The 14,405-nt window shown below is 52.4% G+C and overlaps 6 protein-coding genes across 6 annotated transcripts; 5 read left to right on the top strand and 1 right to left on the bottom strand.

Moving 5' to 3' along the window:
• Positions 1 to 1,055: 1,055 nt before the first annotated feature.
• Positions 1,056 to 1,635, top strand: BO86DRAFT_386296 (uncharacterized protein). Its single transcript, XM_025671296.1, has one exon. It carries the CDS (start codon positions 1,158 to 1,160, stop codon positions 1,506 to 1,508), a length of 351 nt encoding a protein of 116 aa, XP_025531230.1. The 5' UTR covers positions 1,056 to 1,157; the 3' UTR covers positions 1,509 to 1,635.
• Positions 1,636 to 1,833: 198 nt separating this feature from the next.
• On the top strand, positions 1,834 to 4,013 carry BO86DRAFT_331738 (chaperonin-containing T-complex subunit CCT3). The gene is made up of 6 exons (XM_025668757.1): positions 1,834 to 2,003; positions 2,068 to 2,134; positions 2,202 to 2,410; positions 2,478 to 3,068; positions 3,125 to 3,762; positions 3,819 to 4,013. Exons 1-6 carry the CDS (start codon positions 1,979 to 1,981, stop codon positions 3,906 to 3,908), a joined length of 1,620 nt encoding a protein of 539 aa, XP_025531229.1. The 5' UTR covers positions 1,834 to 1,978; the 3' UTR covers positions 3,909 to 4,013.
• A 355-nt stretch (positions 4,014 to 4,368) lies between these two features.
• On the bottom strand, positions 4,369 to 4,797 carry BO86DRAFT_276592 (DUF1168-domain-containing protein; the record flags this gene model as incomplete). The annotated part of the gene is made up of 1 exon (XM_025667274.1): positions 4,369 to 4,797. A coding segment is annotated over one exon (429 nt), but the record flags the coding sequence as incomplete, so codon positions are not given.
• Positions 4,798 to 5,289: 492 nt separating this feature from the next.
• On the top strand, positions 5,290 to 9,249 carry BO86DRAFT_331736 (ubiquitin-conjugating enzyme E2). Its single transcript, XM_025668756.1, has 6 exons — positions 5,290 to 5,657; positions 5,728 to 5,787; positions 5,844 to 5,858; positions 5,924 to 6,013; positions 6,078 to 8,637; positions 8,694 to 9,249. Exons 1-6 carry the CDS (start codon positions 5,616 to 5,618, stop codon positions 9,110 to 9,112), a joined length of 3,186 nt encoding a protein of 1,061 aa, XP_025531227.1. The 5' UTR covers positions 5,290 to 5,615; the 3' UTR covers positions 9,113 to 9,249.
• A 447-nt stretch (positions 9,250 to 9,696) lies between these two features.
• Positions 9,697 to 11,762, top strand: BO86DRAFT_386292 (uncharacterized protein). Its single transcript, XM_025671295.1, has 5 exons — positions 9,697 to 9,942; positions 10,291 to 10,426; positions 10,538 to 10,715; positions 10,833 to 10,904; positions 10,959 to 11,762. The coding sequence occupies exons 1-5, from the start codon at positions 9,924 to 9,926 to the stop codon at positions 11,346 to 11,348; spliced, it is 795 nt and encodes a 264-aa protein (XP_025531226.1). The 5' UTR covers positions 9,697 to 9,923; the 3' UTR covers positions 11,349 to 11,762.
• Positions 11,763 to 12,286: 524 nt separating this feature from the next.
• On the top strand, positions 12,287 to 14,019 carry BO86DRAFT_407158 (uncharacterized protein; the record flags this gene model as incomplete). Its single annotated transcript, XM_025674241.1, has 4 exons — positions 12,287 to 12,474; positions 12,627 to 12,785; positions 12,863 to 13,451; positions 13,526 to 14,019. 4 exons carry the CDS (start codon positions 12,287 to 12,289, stop codon positions 13,526 to 13,528), a joined length of 939 nt encoding a protein of 312 aa, XP_025531225.1. The 3' UTR covers positions 13,529 to 14,019.
• Positions 14,020 to 14,405: the final 386 nt, after the last annotated feature.

Genomic DNA, 14,405 nt, shown 5'->3' with positions numbered 1-14,405 from the left:
GGATGCACTGGCATCCATTACAACTCATTTTGCTTTTTTCTCACCGTCTTTCTTGCATATGACCAGTCTTAACGAAATTCTCCATCCACTCGTCAAAGAATTTCACTTAAGAATACAGAGGGTCACCCTGCAGGGCGAAGGATGGGGGACGATTTATGAACTGGTCTCTTCGCAACCTTTCCGATGGCAACGTTGGGCGGGAGAGTCTTCTGCATCATCCGCAATTCACCACAGACGTGCCCATGAGCCACATCTATGACATCCAGCTTGACCACCACTGTCTATGCTCTACGGCATGGAGAGAAATGCTTGACAGGAGACACCTATCGCGTATCTGTATCATCCAAACCGTGAATACTGGTCGATTGATGCATGCTTCACTGTGTGAAAGGTTAGTCGAAGAAGCTATGAGGGAAGCCCCTTATACATCCTACTTATACTGACAATTGATGTTATAGCCATCGATGAATGTTCTAATCCAAGTCCGGTGACACGTCGGCCTTCTTGCTTTCTTTCCTTTACCGGGTTCCATCGGGCCTCCAGCTCAGAGACAGACTCTTTCTGGCAGGAAGCACTATATTTTCCATCACTGGCTGTACTAGGCTAGGGCACCGCACCCCGGCGGCCGGCAGATCATCATGTCCTCATCCAGCATGCTTCCGCCCGTGGGGCCTATAGGCCATGTCTACTCCCGAGGACGCCGAAGCAGCAACAGCAGCAGCAGCCAGTACTCCTGGATCGGGCCGCGGCCGAAGCCCCGAGGGGGAGGGTCCCGCGGATACTCCACCGACGACGAAGACGAAGTCCTCTACGACCTGGACGAAGCCGCCCTGGCGCAGCTGCCCGTGCACCTCCAGGACATCATGCGCGAGCTGCAGCTAGAGCGCGTCCACCGGTTCCAGCAGCAGCAGCAGCAGCAGCAGCAGAGCGCCCACAACGAGCTCCGGCTCGCTCGCCCCGTCTACTACAGCCACTACGCCGAGACCTGGTTCAAGAACATGATGGCCCGGCTGTCGGCGGACCAGGAGATGAGCGACGCCCACTACCATCTGCGACAAACCCAAGAAAACACCTACCAGCAAGACCGGAGTTGGCGCTCGCAGCAGCAGCAGTGGTCGGTCAACCGGCAGAATGATATCCAGGCTGCTGCTGCTGCCATGGGGGAAAACAGTACTTGGTTCGGAGATGGTGATGGTGATGGTGAACCGGTACCGGAAATGGCTCCGCCTCATCAGGAGATGGCGGTTTTTGAACGGGATGTGGATGTCTCACCCGTCAGCTCGAGGCGGTTTTACAGTATGCATTATGGTTATGGACCGCGGCCGGAGGATAGGGGGCGGCCTCTGTATGAGACTGATACGGGGAGCAGTAGTAGAAACCGGCGCGGTGATGGGAAGGGCGGTGTTCAATCACATCATCAACGCAAGAAGACCCGGTCAGTAATCAACTTTATGCGATGTAGAGTGAAGAGGAGTATACGAAGAATGGGGAGGCTGTTGAAGAGATAGAATCGGGTTGGGGTTGGGGACTTCGATTGTGCTGGCGTTGTGCGGTATACCACTTTTTGAGCTTGATGGGTGTGTATTGGGACTCTTGATTGTTGTTGGGAGATCGATCATTGCAGTTGTTGCGATGTGGCCGGTTCATTATATAGAGATCATCTTGTGCATATAACCAAGTACAAAGTAAAGATTGAGGCGGTCGAGTTATCCAGGTAGAACTGATAGATCAGGGGGAAGGTGGCACTAAACCCAATTCAGGCTAGTTGGCGGTGAGCTTCCTGTCCGCCATCCCACTTCGGGGTGCGCTGGAAATTTGATGGTGACGGCGGGCACAACACCTTCAGTTCCCCATCCTACGAACCGGCCTCTTTTTCTGGCTGCTTGCTGCTCAGATTCTGCTTCTTTTTGCAGGACTTATTCAATCCCGTTCATTCTATCCCCTCCTTTCCCACACACGCCAAAGAACCACCGCCAAAATGCAGGCTCCGGTGGTGGTGATGAGTATGTTGCTTTGAGGGGGGAGGTTTTGCCTGTGCTTGGCCTCTGAATGCTGACTTGCTTATAGACACCAACGCTGGTGACAGACAGGTTGGCCGTAAAGCTCAGCTGTCCAACATTGCCGCTGCGAAGACGTACGTCAAACCCTTCCTCTCCCCGCCTCCCCCGCTCCGGTCTCTAATACAGTATTGTCAACTGCAGCGTTGCGGATATCATCCGGTCATGTCTCGGACCCAAGGCTATGCTGAAAATGCTGCTGGACCCGATGGGCGGTATTGTTCTGACGAACGACGGACACGCTATCCTGAGAGAAATTGAGGTGTCGCACCCCGCCGCGAAGAGCATGATCGAACTGAGCCGCACTCAGGACGAGGAGGTCGGAGATGGAACGACGACTGTTATCATTCTTGGTATGCATGCATTGCCGTTCAAGGGCTCTCCTGATTGCCTCGATGCAAGCCTGCTAACATTGACCAGCCGGTGAAATGCTCGCACAGGCCCTTCCTCAACTCGAACGCAACATCCACCCCGTTGTCATCATCTCCGCCTTCAAGCGTGCTTTGGCTGACGCCCTCGCCATCGTCGAGGAGGTCTCGATACCCGTCGACATCGACGACGACAAGGCCATGTACACCCTCATTCAGTCCTCCATCGGAACCAAGTTCGTCTCTCGGTGGTCGGAGCTTATGTGCGGTCTCGCCCTGAAGGCTGTTCGGACCGTGTCCTTTGACGCTGGTGGTGGCAAGCGTGAGGTTGACATCAAGCGCTACGCTCGTGTCGAGAAGATCCCCGGTGGTCAGATTGAGGACAGTGAGGTTATCGACGGTGTCATGGTCAACAAGGATATCACGCACCCGAAGATGCGGAGAAGAATCGAGAACCCCCGCATCATCTTGCTCGACTGCCCGCTGGAGTACAAGAAGGGTGAATCGCAGACGAACATCGAGATCTCCAAGGAGGATGACTGGAACCGCATCTTGCAGATTGAGGAGGAGCAGGTTAAGCACATGTGCGATGCCATCTTGGCTCTGAAGCCCGATGTTGTCATCACCGAGAAGGGTGTCTCAGGTAGGAAGATTGTGTCCACATGGTTTGATCTGCATATAGCTGACTCCTGTGTTCAGATCTCGCTCAGCACTTCCTGATGAAGGCCAATGTCACAGCTCTCCGCCGTGTCAGAAAGACGGACAACAACCGTATTGCCAGAGCCACGGGCGCCACCATTGTCAACCGTGTGGACGACCTCCAGGAGTCCGACGTTGGGACTCAGTGTGGTCTGTTCGAGATCGAGAAGATTGGCGACGAGTACTTCACCTTCCTAAGAAAGTGCCAGAGCCCCAAGGCCTGCACGATCCTCCTCCGCGGTCCCTCGAAGGATATCCTGAACGAGATCGAGCGTAACCTCCAGGATGCCATGGCCGTGGCCCGGAATGTCATTTTCCACCCCCGCCTTTCCCCCGGCGGTGGTGCCATCGAGATGGCCGTCTCGGTCCGCTTGAGCCAGCTGGCCAAGTCGATCGAGGGCGTCCAGCAATGGCCCTACAAGGCTGTCGCCGACGCCATGGAGGTCATTCCCCGCACGTTAGCACAGAACGCCGGTGCCAGCCCCATCCGTGTTCTCACTCGTATGAGAGCCAAGCACGTCGAGGGCCACACCACCTGGGGTCTGGATGGCGACTCCGGAGCTTTGGTTGATATGAAGGAGTACGGAGTTTGGGAGCCCGAGGCTGTCAAGCTCCAGAGCATCAAGACTGCTGTTGAGGTGAGTGCCCGCGCTGTTGATGTCAGATTGTCTCATAAGCTAACCAGAGAAACCAGTCCGCATGCCTGCTCCTCCGTGTCGACGACATCTGCAGCGGTAAGTCGGCTCAGCAAGTGGGTGTCGGTGCCGGCGGCGGCGACGAGTAAATGGAGCGAGAGATATCAAGATAGTAAAAATTGCGTACATAATTCTGCACGATGACCTTGTGGAACGGACAGTCTGTTAAGAACATCCTAGACTTCAAACTAATGGGTATCTTCATATCGTACATTGTAAAATCTACTGCATCTCTTTTTCCACATGCTGTGTGCAATACTGGTCATAGCACTTCCTTCCAGCCATCACCGGCCTCCCGATGCAATGCAATCCAACTCACTCATCGTGGATAATAATCCCCTGCACCTCCCCACCCTCCTCCGTCCCAGCAGCAGCGACGCCATCAGCCCCCACCGTCTTTGCGGCAGCCGTCTCATCAACCACCATCCGATCCTTGTTCCCCTCCCCGTTCCCAGTATCCGCCTGGCCACCACTGCTGCCTCCCTTAGCCCCAGTAGCCCCGGTAGCCCCGGTAGCCCCCTCCTTCTTCGCATTTTCGTTACTGCGCTTCTTCTTCTTCTCCCGGCGCCGCCGATTCTTGTCCGTCCGCTCCTCATCCCGCCGCTTGGTCTCGGCCTGCTTCCGCGCCCACGCCTCGTCCTCCTGCTCCCGGACCACCTCGCTCTGCATCAGCCGCAGCCGCTCGTACTCGCGCCGCCGGCTGGCCTTGTAGACGTGGAACTCGCCGGACCCGGCCCCGGCCGACGACCCCTGCACGTTGGCGACGATCTCCGGCGGCGGCGGCAGCGACCCCGCGGTGCGCGGCGGCTTTTGGGAAGGTAGGTGGATCTCGCGCGTCGGGTCCCGCATCAGCGTTTCGATCTGCGAGGCTTGTTCGGATTGTGCGGTGGAGGGGCCGTTCACGGCGCGTCGCTTCAGCGGCCGTTTGCTGCGCGGGTCGGCGCTTGTGGGGATTGATTCGGGGATGGGTTCGGACATTTTTTTTTTTTTTTGGTTGGTTGGTTGTGGTGGTGGTAGTGGTGGTGGTGGTTTGGGGGTGGTTGTATTGGTGTTCGGTGGTGTGAGGAGGAGGTGTGGATGTTGGTGATGGTGATGTTGATTGTTCGATGATCGGCGCGGTGGTTGTTCTGGAAGCTTTGGAGTGGTGGTCGTGCCAAGACTAAGTTAGTTAATGTAGGCCGTGCTGTAGGGAAGTTTATCCGAGGTTGGCGGTACTACTAAAGTAGAAGTATAGACTATTGAATGTATGACTACTGGCTGACGATTTTATCGTCAACAAGGATTTTCACAGTGGTTCATAGGTTGCATGTTTGATTCTGTTCAGGTTGAAGGAGAATGACGGTAGGAAATAGTCCTTTGGAGGCGTTGTTGGGAAAACAAACCCCTCCCTGTTCATTCTCTATCTATCTATACTCCTCTTCCCGGCGGGGCTGGCTTGTCTTTCCCATGTAATCACACACGCTTTCTAGAAGGTGGTGAAGCGCGTCGGCCCTCTTTGACCGGTCTCTGGTGCTGGGCTCTCCATTCACTCCCCAGGCAGACGGCAGAACTGCCTCATCTATCCAAGGCTCCAGGGAGTTTCTCTCACTTTCCCTCACCTTCACGAGTGATTCCCTACCTCTGACGCCACTCCTCTTCTTCTTCCTTCTCTTGTCAGCAAACCACTACACTCGCACCCTACAGGATTTACTCCCTTCTCTCTCTTCCTCATACTCTCATCTCAGTTTGGCTCGCCCAACTACTTGCCCACTGCGAATTCAAACGCCCATGCAGATCGCGTGGCCTCGTTCCTGACGATGGCGGCGACCACTGAGGCACAAAGAAATACGAATATCCACGTAAGTTCAGGGGGCCGAGGAAGACATCGCTTGCTACTCTTCCTCTACGTGAAAGCTCATATTGTGCTAGTTCGAAACGGAGGACATATGTTGTCTGGTCTCAGATCCGTCTCGCGTGTGCTCTGTTGAGGTAAGTTTACCAGGTCTCTTGCGGTAGATCTTCTCTCAGATACTGACCAGATACAGTCTACTCATGATGATGTACTTTTTCTTCCCCGTCTCCAGAACACAGATCTCTGGTGTGACTGACCTATACTGCATGAAAGCCCCTAGTTTACCCGCCGGAGGACTACCTGATCCTGTCTTATCCATCAACACCTGCGGAAGTTCTGGAGAAATTCTTGCAGACCGAGGATGTAGGTAGCAAAGCTCAGGGATTCCTTCTGCGTGTTTACTAAAGCCTCTTTTGCTCCTCAACAGACCCCGCAAGGATATATCTTTGTCCGGTTCGTGGATAGATCGCAGGGCTATTCGCTGGTTCATGAAAATGAGCTTCGACTTCTCGACAGAGAATCCCACATTGGGGATATCGTCAAATGTCAAGCGCACGATGCGATGTGTGGCAGGGTACTAAGCTGCCGGACTAAATACACTCTGGAGCCTGTTGTGTCTCTCTCCAGCAACTTACTAACAGGGGAACATGGCTCGCTTATGTTTAAAGATAAGCCGAAGTGTCTCAGCCCCAACATAATGCCACCCATGGACCAGCTACGACCTAACTTGCTACATGATGTTGTCGTCTCCGACATTGAGTCTTATGAGCCATTCGCCGTCGGAGACCACATCATATATCAACAGAAGCTTGGGGTCATCCGGCAGGTTGATCGAGATCCTGTGTTTTTGACAGAGAAAAGCGAGGTCGTCACCCTCTACAATCCATTGAACGTCGAATGTCCAGTTTGGTTCGACCCTACAAGGCTGGTGTGGATGCCGCGCGGTGAAGAGATCACTAAACTGTCAGAGGTTGCCGGAGCCGAGCTAGTATACAAGGACCCTGGTCAAGTCTATCCTGGCCGATCTGCCTGGGTCGATTCCGCTAACATGTGCGAAGTCTATGGTGCTCGTACCAAGAACCTAACTCGTGGTCGTCAGCATGTCCATACGTTGGCTACACCAGCTTCACAGTACCATGTCAAGTGGATGATGCCAAATGCGTTCGGGATTGGCATAGACAAAGATACAGTCACCGGGGGGACGGAGATAATCAGAGCATCTTTGTTCAAGAAGTATGCGGTCAAGTGTGACTTCGGGCGGGCCCCGACGAACAAGTCCAGCGAGGAGGAACTTCAGCTGAGGCCTACCTGCTTGATGAAACTGGGGAGTGTAGTGCGCTTCCGTGACACGGTTGGAGCGGCTGCAAAATACCCTCACTATCGTCATGTCCCAGCGGAATATTCGTACGGATATGATCTGAATATCTTTCGCATTGTTTCATCCCAGACAGATACGACGGTTCAGTGGCAAAACGGGAAGGTCACCATAGAGAACGCCATATCTCTACATACGCCAAGTCCCTATCCCGCAGAAGAGGTCTTTCCTGGAGATTTGACTGTTCTCAAAGACTCAGTTCAAGCATTTCCTTCGACCGGGAATGATAATAGATGTTCATCATGCTTATCGCTTCATACACACCACGTGGGCGTTGTTCAAGAGGTGGATAGTCGAGAACGCGTAGCATATGTTCGATGGTACGACGAGGCAACTGTTGAGCTCCCGCTACACGGATTCTGTCTCAACCACGAACACACTCGACTGGAATCCTTGAACAGCAGGAGTACTCCAGTATCGCTCTATGAGCTCGCCTCTTTCCCCGCCTTGCGTAGGTCACCAGGGAGACTTGTGCATATTATCCCGAGTACTATACACGCATCTGTGTTGCAAGCTCTACGGGTGAGCCCTGCGTCTGACAAAAGCGCCGATCATTCGAGCCATGCAGCTTCCAAGCACTTCGACGCTATCCGGAGCTACCTTGAGAAATCGAAGAGAGATATCGTTCGTACTGCATGGTTTAAGAGCACGATCGCGGTTGACAACTCTCCGGCACCTACGCGCCTCAGTATTCACTACGAAGACTTCTGTTCAAGGTTACATGCGAACTTTGTCGGGATGATCGTGAAACCCAACATCGATGGGACCGTCACGGTGCGCTTGACTCACGGAGATTCATGTGTGGATATTGAAATGCCAACGGAGAGGATTATATTGTCATATCCTTGTGAATGTGAAGAAATACCTCCTAATGGGTCTTCGGCTCTGAACGACGAGTCAGAAGATCCCGACACAGATGATACCGATAATGACGATGTCACTGATGATGATGATGATGATGATGATGATGATGATGCCAACTGCCACGGAGTCTCTCATGGGAAGGAGGGAGGGCTTCAACACACTTCGAAAGATGCACTGGAAGACATCGAGGAGGTCCCATATTATCATGTCAGTATTGCAGATGCTGAAGGAGACATGGAAATGAGTGGGACAGATCCATCCGGATCATCGCCTCCGCCAGCGTTCCTCGTACTCGAAGGACCCCCACCCTCTGATCATCATTTCATCTCGAGTGAGCCCGCGGGGAGTTCCAGCTTGAGTATCAAGCGCATACAAAAGGAATGGAGGGTCCTCAATACATCTCTTCCTCCTGGCATCTATGTCCGTTCATGGGAGTCGCGCGTGGATCTCATCAGGACTCTAATTGTTGGGCCTGTGGGCACTCCGTACGAGCATGCGCCCTTTGTGATCGACTTCCACCTCACGGATAAATTCCCAAGCAAGCCCCCCGTCGCTTTCTTTCACTACTGGTCCATCATCGAGGCAGAAGTCAATCCTAATCTGCACCTTGATGGCCAGGTTTGCCTCAGTCTCTTGGGTACCTGGCCTGCACAGAACCCAGATGAGGTTTGGTCTTCTTCCAAGTCTACCCTTCTCCAGGTCATGGTTTCCATCATGGGCTTGGTCTTGGTCAAGCGTCCGTTTTACAGTGAGACAGTCCCTTCAGTCCTGAAAAATCCCGTTGTTAAGCACTAACTCCTGCAGATGAGCCTGGCTTCGAAACCCTTGCTACAGACGAGGAGAAGCGGATTGACTCGATTCAATACACCGAGAGAGCGTTCCTACTGACACGGAAGCTGATGATATATGCTCTGGCACACGAGGTGTCTGGGTTCGAAGACGTTACCTCGTGGCTATACTTCCCGGCGCCCACGACCGCGCTGAACATGAATCGTCCTCATCTGATCCGTCGAGCCATCGAAGATGCGCTGGCAATGATTGAGCATCACCACCGCAACTCCCCGGGCCAAGACTCAAGTGCTGAAGAAGCTTCTCCATACATGTCGCGGCTCAGCCTTGGGGCGGTGGTCATGCTTCAGAAGCATATCGCAGATTTGGAGAAACTTCATGTAATATGGCTTGAAGCTCTTCGGGATCATTGTGGACATGAGCCAGAGCTGTAATCTCTGAGAGCCCCTTATGGCTGTGGAGACCCAGTGGAAGTATGTTCTCAGTGATTCTCGAGCGACATATTTGTTGTTTGCTAGATCTGATGTATGTACGAGTCAAGTCCGTGCTCGTGATTGTTTTTTTAGGCAACAGTGGGTAAGATAGGCAGCGATAGGCGGCATCTGATGAACAATGATATCTAAGATTTGAACTGATACTTTGGCAGTAGCTATCCTAGGTAGACAACGCCTGTAAGACATCTTGAGTGTTGTTCAGTCTGCTGCAGTAAAACCAGTGACTTCCCAAGTATTCTCGAAGAACCGACCGCAGCGACCGCAGGGATTGATCATGTAGTAGAGATGATAACTACCAACCTCAGTAGTTCAGTAACTTAAGTGATAGTAAGAAATTGAGAGCCCGCGCCAATCTGCCATCTAATGTAAATCAATATTTAATAATGATAACTGCCAGCCATGGATGTCGAGAGCAAAAGGGCGGCGAGGAGCCCTGCGGCATTGGTCTTTGGCGGGTTCCGTTGGGCTTGTTGGCTCGCTCGCCCTCCCTTTCGCTCGTTTTCCTTCCCTTTCTCAAGTCCCGAGTCACCTTCGATTGTTTCCGCTTCTGTTTTTACTCTCGTTGTTAATCTTTCTCTCTTCTCTCTTTTTCCCTCGTCTACCTACTGTTGGCGTGTTTTCGAATTCCTCACAGTCTTGAGTGTTTGAATTTGCTGTCTCATACCCAGTAAAGTCTGGTTGGTGCTGGTGTCCAAACCCAAGAAACTTGCCGCACGTAGCACCGTCGTCATTGCAGTACAGTACTGCAAAAATGGGCGCATATCGTTTGGGTAGGTTCCGTTCCATCGATCCTTTTCTGCCTTCGAAGTACAGTGTTTTTGTGTGATTTCTATTGTCTCAAAATATCCATCTTTATCGATCAATGGCATTTGAACTGGTGAAGCTGTCGTGGTCCATGAGTCTTCAGTACTATTTGTTCTGCCCGTGGTGCTTGCTGTCCTGCCAACTGTCGCATCATCCACTTCACCCGACCCCTAAACATTTTTTTGCCTTTTGGATTCTTTTCTGCTCCGTTACACTGGATGTTATTCGCTAGGTGCCTGCAGCACTATCACGATCATGCTACCCTACAAACTTTCCACCTCTGATGTTTTGAGCTCTGGACTAACAATCCCCAGAGGAGGCGAGTACCAGCCGTGCCGGCTGTCAGAACAAGGAATGCAAGGACGCCAAAATCAAGATTGCAAAGGGGGAGCTCCGTCACGGTAGCTGGGTCGAAGCAGGCGATTACCAGAGCTGGAAATGGCGTCACTGGTAAGTTTTTCTCTCTGGCCGGTTGGTTTGGGTCTGGCCATCTGCAAGCTGCGAACATCAACCCTTTTCTTTTTTATGTTTTTTTCAGTATCTGATGTACCCCACAACCAGGGGCTGTGTCACGCCGAATGTCATCGAGAATCTGAAGGACGCTATCAAGGAGCTGAGTGGCGGGGATGAGACGGATTGCTCGGCTCTCGATGGCTTTGATGAGCTTTCTGAGGAGAACCAAGAGAAGGTCCGTCGGGCGTTGGAGCAGGGGCATGTTGATGATGAGGATTGGAAGGGAGTAAGTAATTTGCCTGTGTTTTTTTTTTTTTTCTCTGAGAATAGGGGATTGATTGGGGCTGGTGCTATTTGCTTGCTCGTGGGTGTCTGTGCAGCTTTAACCCGTCTGGATACTTAGGATGTTGAAGTCAACCGCCCCGGTATGAAAGGCTTCCGTTCGAATGCCACCAAAAAGGAGGCCGCGGCTAAGGTAAGTTTTCTCTATGGCTTTCCTTCGGACTTGAACCTGACATGCTATGGACAGAAGAAGGCTCAGGCCAAAGCTGACGAGGAGGATGAGGCGGAACCTACCCCCAAGAGCAAGAAGCGCAGTCGTGCTCAGCCTAAGAAAGAGTCCAAGGCCGAGGCTGAGGCCGACGGTGAGCAGCAGGAGCAGGAAGAAGCACCCAAGCCTAAGCGATCCAGGAAGAGCGCTCAGCCCAAGCCTGTATCTGATGAAGACGAGGAGGAGGAGGTCATGCCGAAGACTTCCAAGCGCGGTCGTCCAGCGAAGCCTAAGGCCGCTGTCGAGGAAGCTGACGAGGAGCCTGCTGCCGCTAAGAAGAAAGTCGCGAAGAAACCGACTAGGGCCGCTGCTGCTACTGCTGACGATGAGGAGAAGCCTAAGCGGGGACGGAAGAAGAAGACTGCCTGATCTTGATGCTCTCGTATCTACTAGGACGTTGCTGTCTTCTTCGGAGCGTCTTCCCAGCTCGACCACCTCGGGTACATTCTTTTTACTGTCTATGGTCTGCTAATAGTTTTGTTACTGTTGTTCTGTGTCATGGTATGTTCGGTAGCGATCATCCTGTTTCATGTCGTTCATATGGGGTCTACTTTATCTGTACCTATGCTTGCAGTTCTTCTTATCTTACGGCGTGGAGCGATGTGCTCAAAGGGCGTGCTTCTTTTTGATGTGTGGCAAGAAGCTGTTATGATTGTTGTTCATGATCATAAGTCTATATCTTAGGTTGTACGTATAACGTCATGGGGGCTTTTATTCCTGCCTGGGCTGCCGAGCCTGGTTGTAGCCTGGCAGTACTAGGTACTACAATAACTAATACAGTAGCCGAAACTCAAGCACGAATGATCGATCGATCAGCCGCTCACCATCACATGATCCCGTCCACCTCCACCACCATCACACCTTCATCTCTCGATTCCTGTTTCTCGTCTCTGCTCTTCTCTCTCTTTCTTCTCCACGCTTTCCAGAGTCGACCGTCCCGCTACAGTGTCTCTACTTTACCGTAGATGACCGTACGCGCAAGCTAGATACCACAAGGTTGCAGATTCCTTTGCAAGCTTCCCCCCGGGTCTCCTTCTGATGAAGCCCGGTGTCTGCCAAAAGGGAACCTGTAGTCTTGCATGATCAGCTTCCGAGACTCCTTCCCCGTTCATGCGACCCTGTGCATGACCCAACGGCGGCAGCGTCATTCCTGTCCTTTCCTGCATTTTGATCCACATTCATTCGCCTCCAGTTCCCTCTTCTGGTCATATCCTGCTCCTCCATTCTCTTTTTTCTCTTCATCTCACACCTGAATGTCTATCGTCTCGTTCCTGGTCCAGTGGATGGATCCGGGCGGCCGAAGCACGATGGCTGGTAGAGCCGGTAGAAAACGCTCCTCGTCTTTGCTGGCTCAGAACCGCCGGGTCAAGAAGCCTGTCCGATCGTCTATGACCAAGAAGGTAAGTGTTAAGGCGAAGTTAATGAAGGGTGGGAAGGTGAAGGATGAAGAGAAGAAGGAAGAAGAGTCGACGCCGAAGGGCCCGCCTCTTACAAGGTAGGTGTTTGTTTGCGCTGATCTTGTCAATCTTGCGGGTTGTGTCCGTCTTCTATTCTTGCTTTGATTGAGTAACTCGCGTATGCTTTCGCATGTCAGTGTCCCCTTGCTTGACCGGGCCGTGAAAGCTGATTCAATCTGTAACCCTCTAGCCCCCTCGTGAGCCCCGTAGTTAGCTTGATCGTGGGCCCGGATCATCGCCTCTTCGTCGCGCATGAAGATGTACTCTCCCGGGCTACTTTCTTCGACGCTGTCCTCCGGGATCAGTTCATCGAGAGCAACTTGAATAAAGTCGTGGCTCTGCCAGATGAGTAATGACGTCCTTCTTTGACTTCCCTAGGAGCGTCGCTTCCGATGTGTCTGGGGAGAGACTGATTAGAAGAGACAGGGACCCGGAAATTCTTTCCTGCATCCTCGAATTTCTCTACAAAGGCGACTACTACCCGCGTCTTCTACGTGGGGACGGTCTCGAAGCACCTGCATGGCGCCTCGAGGAAGAAGCTGACAACGAGAACGAGATGCAGCACAACGCCGAGGAGGTCCTAGCAACCAAGCCAGTTCACACTCGTTCCAATAATAATGATGGCTCCACTGGCCCCAACACCTCCCCTACTGCCACCTTCCATCATCACCGCGCAGGCCTCATCCTCCGGGATACGGCCATCTACTGCGCCGCCGAGCACTACGGCCTCCCCGAGGCCCTCAAGCGCCTCGCCCTGCGCAAACAGGGTCTCCGGACCGGGATCGCGGTGGAAGTTATTCTGCGGTCCGCGCGTTTCGCGTACGAGCATACGCCCGAGTCGGAGGATCAACTGCGCGCGCGGTACCTGGCCATGATTATCCGTTCGCGGGCGGTCTTCAAGGCGAGCGGCACGATGCAGTTGGAGATGGAGAGGGGGCATCCCTTCTTTTTCGATCTGTTTGTCGCGCTGTGTAATCATGTGGATGATTTGGAGGGCAGGGTTGCAGTAGCTGAGGTAGGCTTATGATTTATTCACTTAATGGGGGGTTAGGGGTGGCATTTTCGCTAATGGGGTTGATGATGTTGCAGTAATGTCTGGCATACCTGTGGCAGCATGGGTTTGTGTCGATGGATTTACTGGCTGTGCCCTGATCTCGAATATCGTTTGCTGGGTTGCGCGCGGCCAATTTTCGGAGAAGTGCTCACACACATCAGCAAAGAAAAAACCCATAAAAAAAGGTGAAAGGAACAGAAAGCAGTGTCTTCTCAAGCAAGGATTTGCATTGAGACTCGATCGAGGAAGGGACCCGTTTACTGAACCTGGGAGCATGTTCTGGAATTATCTGTTATATCTTAATCCTCTGCTTTACTCTGCATCTGCGTTGATCTGCTTTACTTTGCAGTTTCAGATGATCTATGTGTAATGAGGTTGTATCGGACTGGGATGTGATTTTGCAAAGGGAAATATGAAAATCTATATGTGTGTGTGTGTGTGTGTGTGTGTGTGTGTCGATCTTTCGTCGGTCTATCTGGATACTTGAGTTGTGCTCGTGTTCTCAATTTGCGTGTTGGGCTGTTCTCTGATCGATTCTGCTTTGCAGAGACTGTATGGTGACTGGGACTGTAGCTGAGCTTCATATTGTGAGTGCTCTTCAAGGTTGGGGCATGTTGAGAGGTGTATGGCTCGTGGGATCTATACAGACACAATGAATGAGCTTGGCCATAAAAGGCCGCCTCAGCAAGTCATAAATCTGCCGGCGTCAATGTACTTATTGTACAATTATTGTACAATGAAGCAATGGCGTCTACCCCAGATCGACCAGACAAGGGCAGGTCCAAGCGAAGCTTGTTGCAAGAGTGGAGCAAGCTTGCCTTATCATTGCCTAGTGTAGTGCCATTACAGGGGGCTCGAAATTGGATCCAATTATGATGTGATTTGTTCCCTTATCGCGGCCACACCCAACGGTTC

The sequence above is a fragment of the Aspergillus japonicus genome (assembly GCF_003184785.1).
Source record: "Aspergillus japonicus CBS 114.51 unplaced genomic scaffold BO86scaffold_6, whole genome shotgun sequence".
Classification (NCBI taxonomy): domain Eukaryota; kingdom Fungi; phylum Ascomycota; class Eurotiomycetes; order Eurotiales; family Aspergillaceae; genus Aspergillus; species Aspergillus japonicus.
Note: the sequence above shows the minus strand (reverse complement) of the source record. Positions and strands in the feature narration are given on the sequence as shown.

Coding starts and splice junctions, on each gene's coding strand:
- BO86DRAFT_331736 (XM_025668756.1), top strand. CDS start 5,616: ATGGCGGCGACCACTGAGGCACAAAGAAATACGAATATCCAC. Junction 5,658..5,727: donor AAAGAAATACGAATATCCAC/GTAAGTTCAGGG, acceptor ATATTGTGCTAG/TTCGAAACGGAGGACATATG. Junction 6,014..6,077: donor AATTCTTGCAGACCGAGGAT/GTAGGTAGCAAA, acceptor GCTCCTCAACAG/ACCCCGCAAGGATATATCTT.
- BO86DRAFT_331738 (XM_025668757.1), top strand. CDS start 1,979: ATGCAGGCTCCGGTGGTGGTGATGA. Junction 2,004..2,067: donor GGCTCCGGTGGTGGTGATGA/GTATGTTGCTTT, acceptor ACTTGCTTATAG/ACACCAACGCTGGTGACAGA. Junction 3,069..3,124: donor CACCGAGAAGGGTGTCTCAG/GTAGGAAGATTG, acceptor TCCTGTGTTCAG/ATCTCGCTCAGCACTTCCTG.
- BO86DRAFT_386296 (XM_025671296.1), top strand. CDS start 1,158: ATGGGGGAAAACAGTACTTGGTTCGGAGATGGTGATGGTGATGGTGAA.
- BO86DRAFT_386292 (XM_025671295.1), top strand. Junction 10,427..10,537: donor AGCTGGAAATGGCGTCACTG/GTAAGTTTTTCT, acceptor CCCCACAACCAG/GGGCTGTGTCACGCCGAATG. Junction 10,716..10,832: donor ATGATGAGGATTGGAAGGGA/GTAAGTAATTTG, acceptor CTGGATACTTAG/GATGTTGAAGTCAACCGCCC.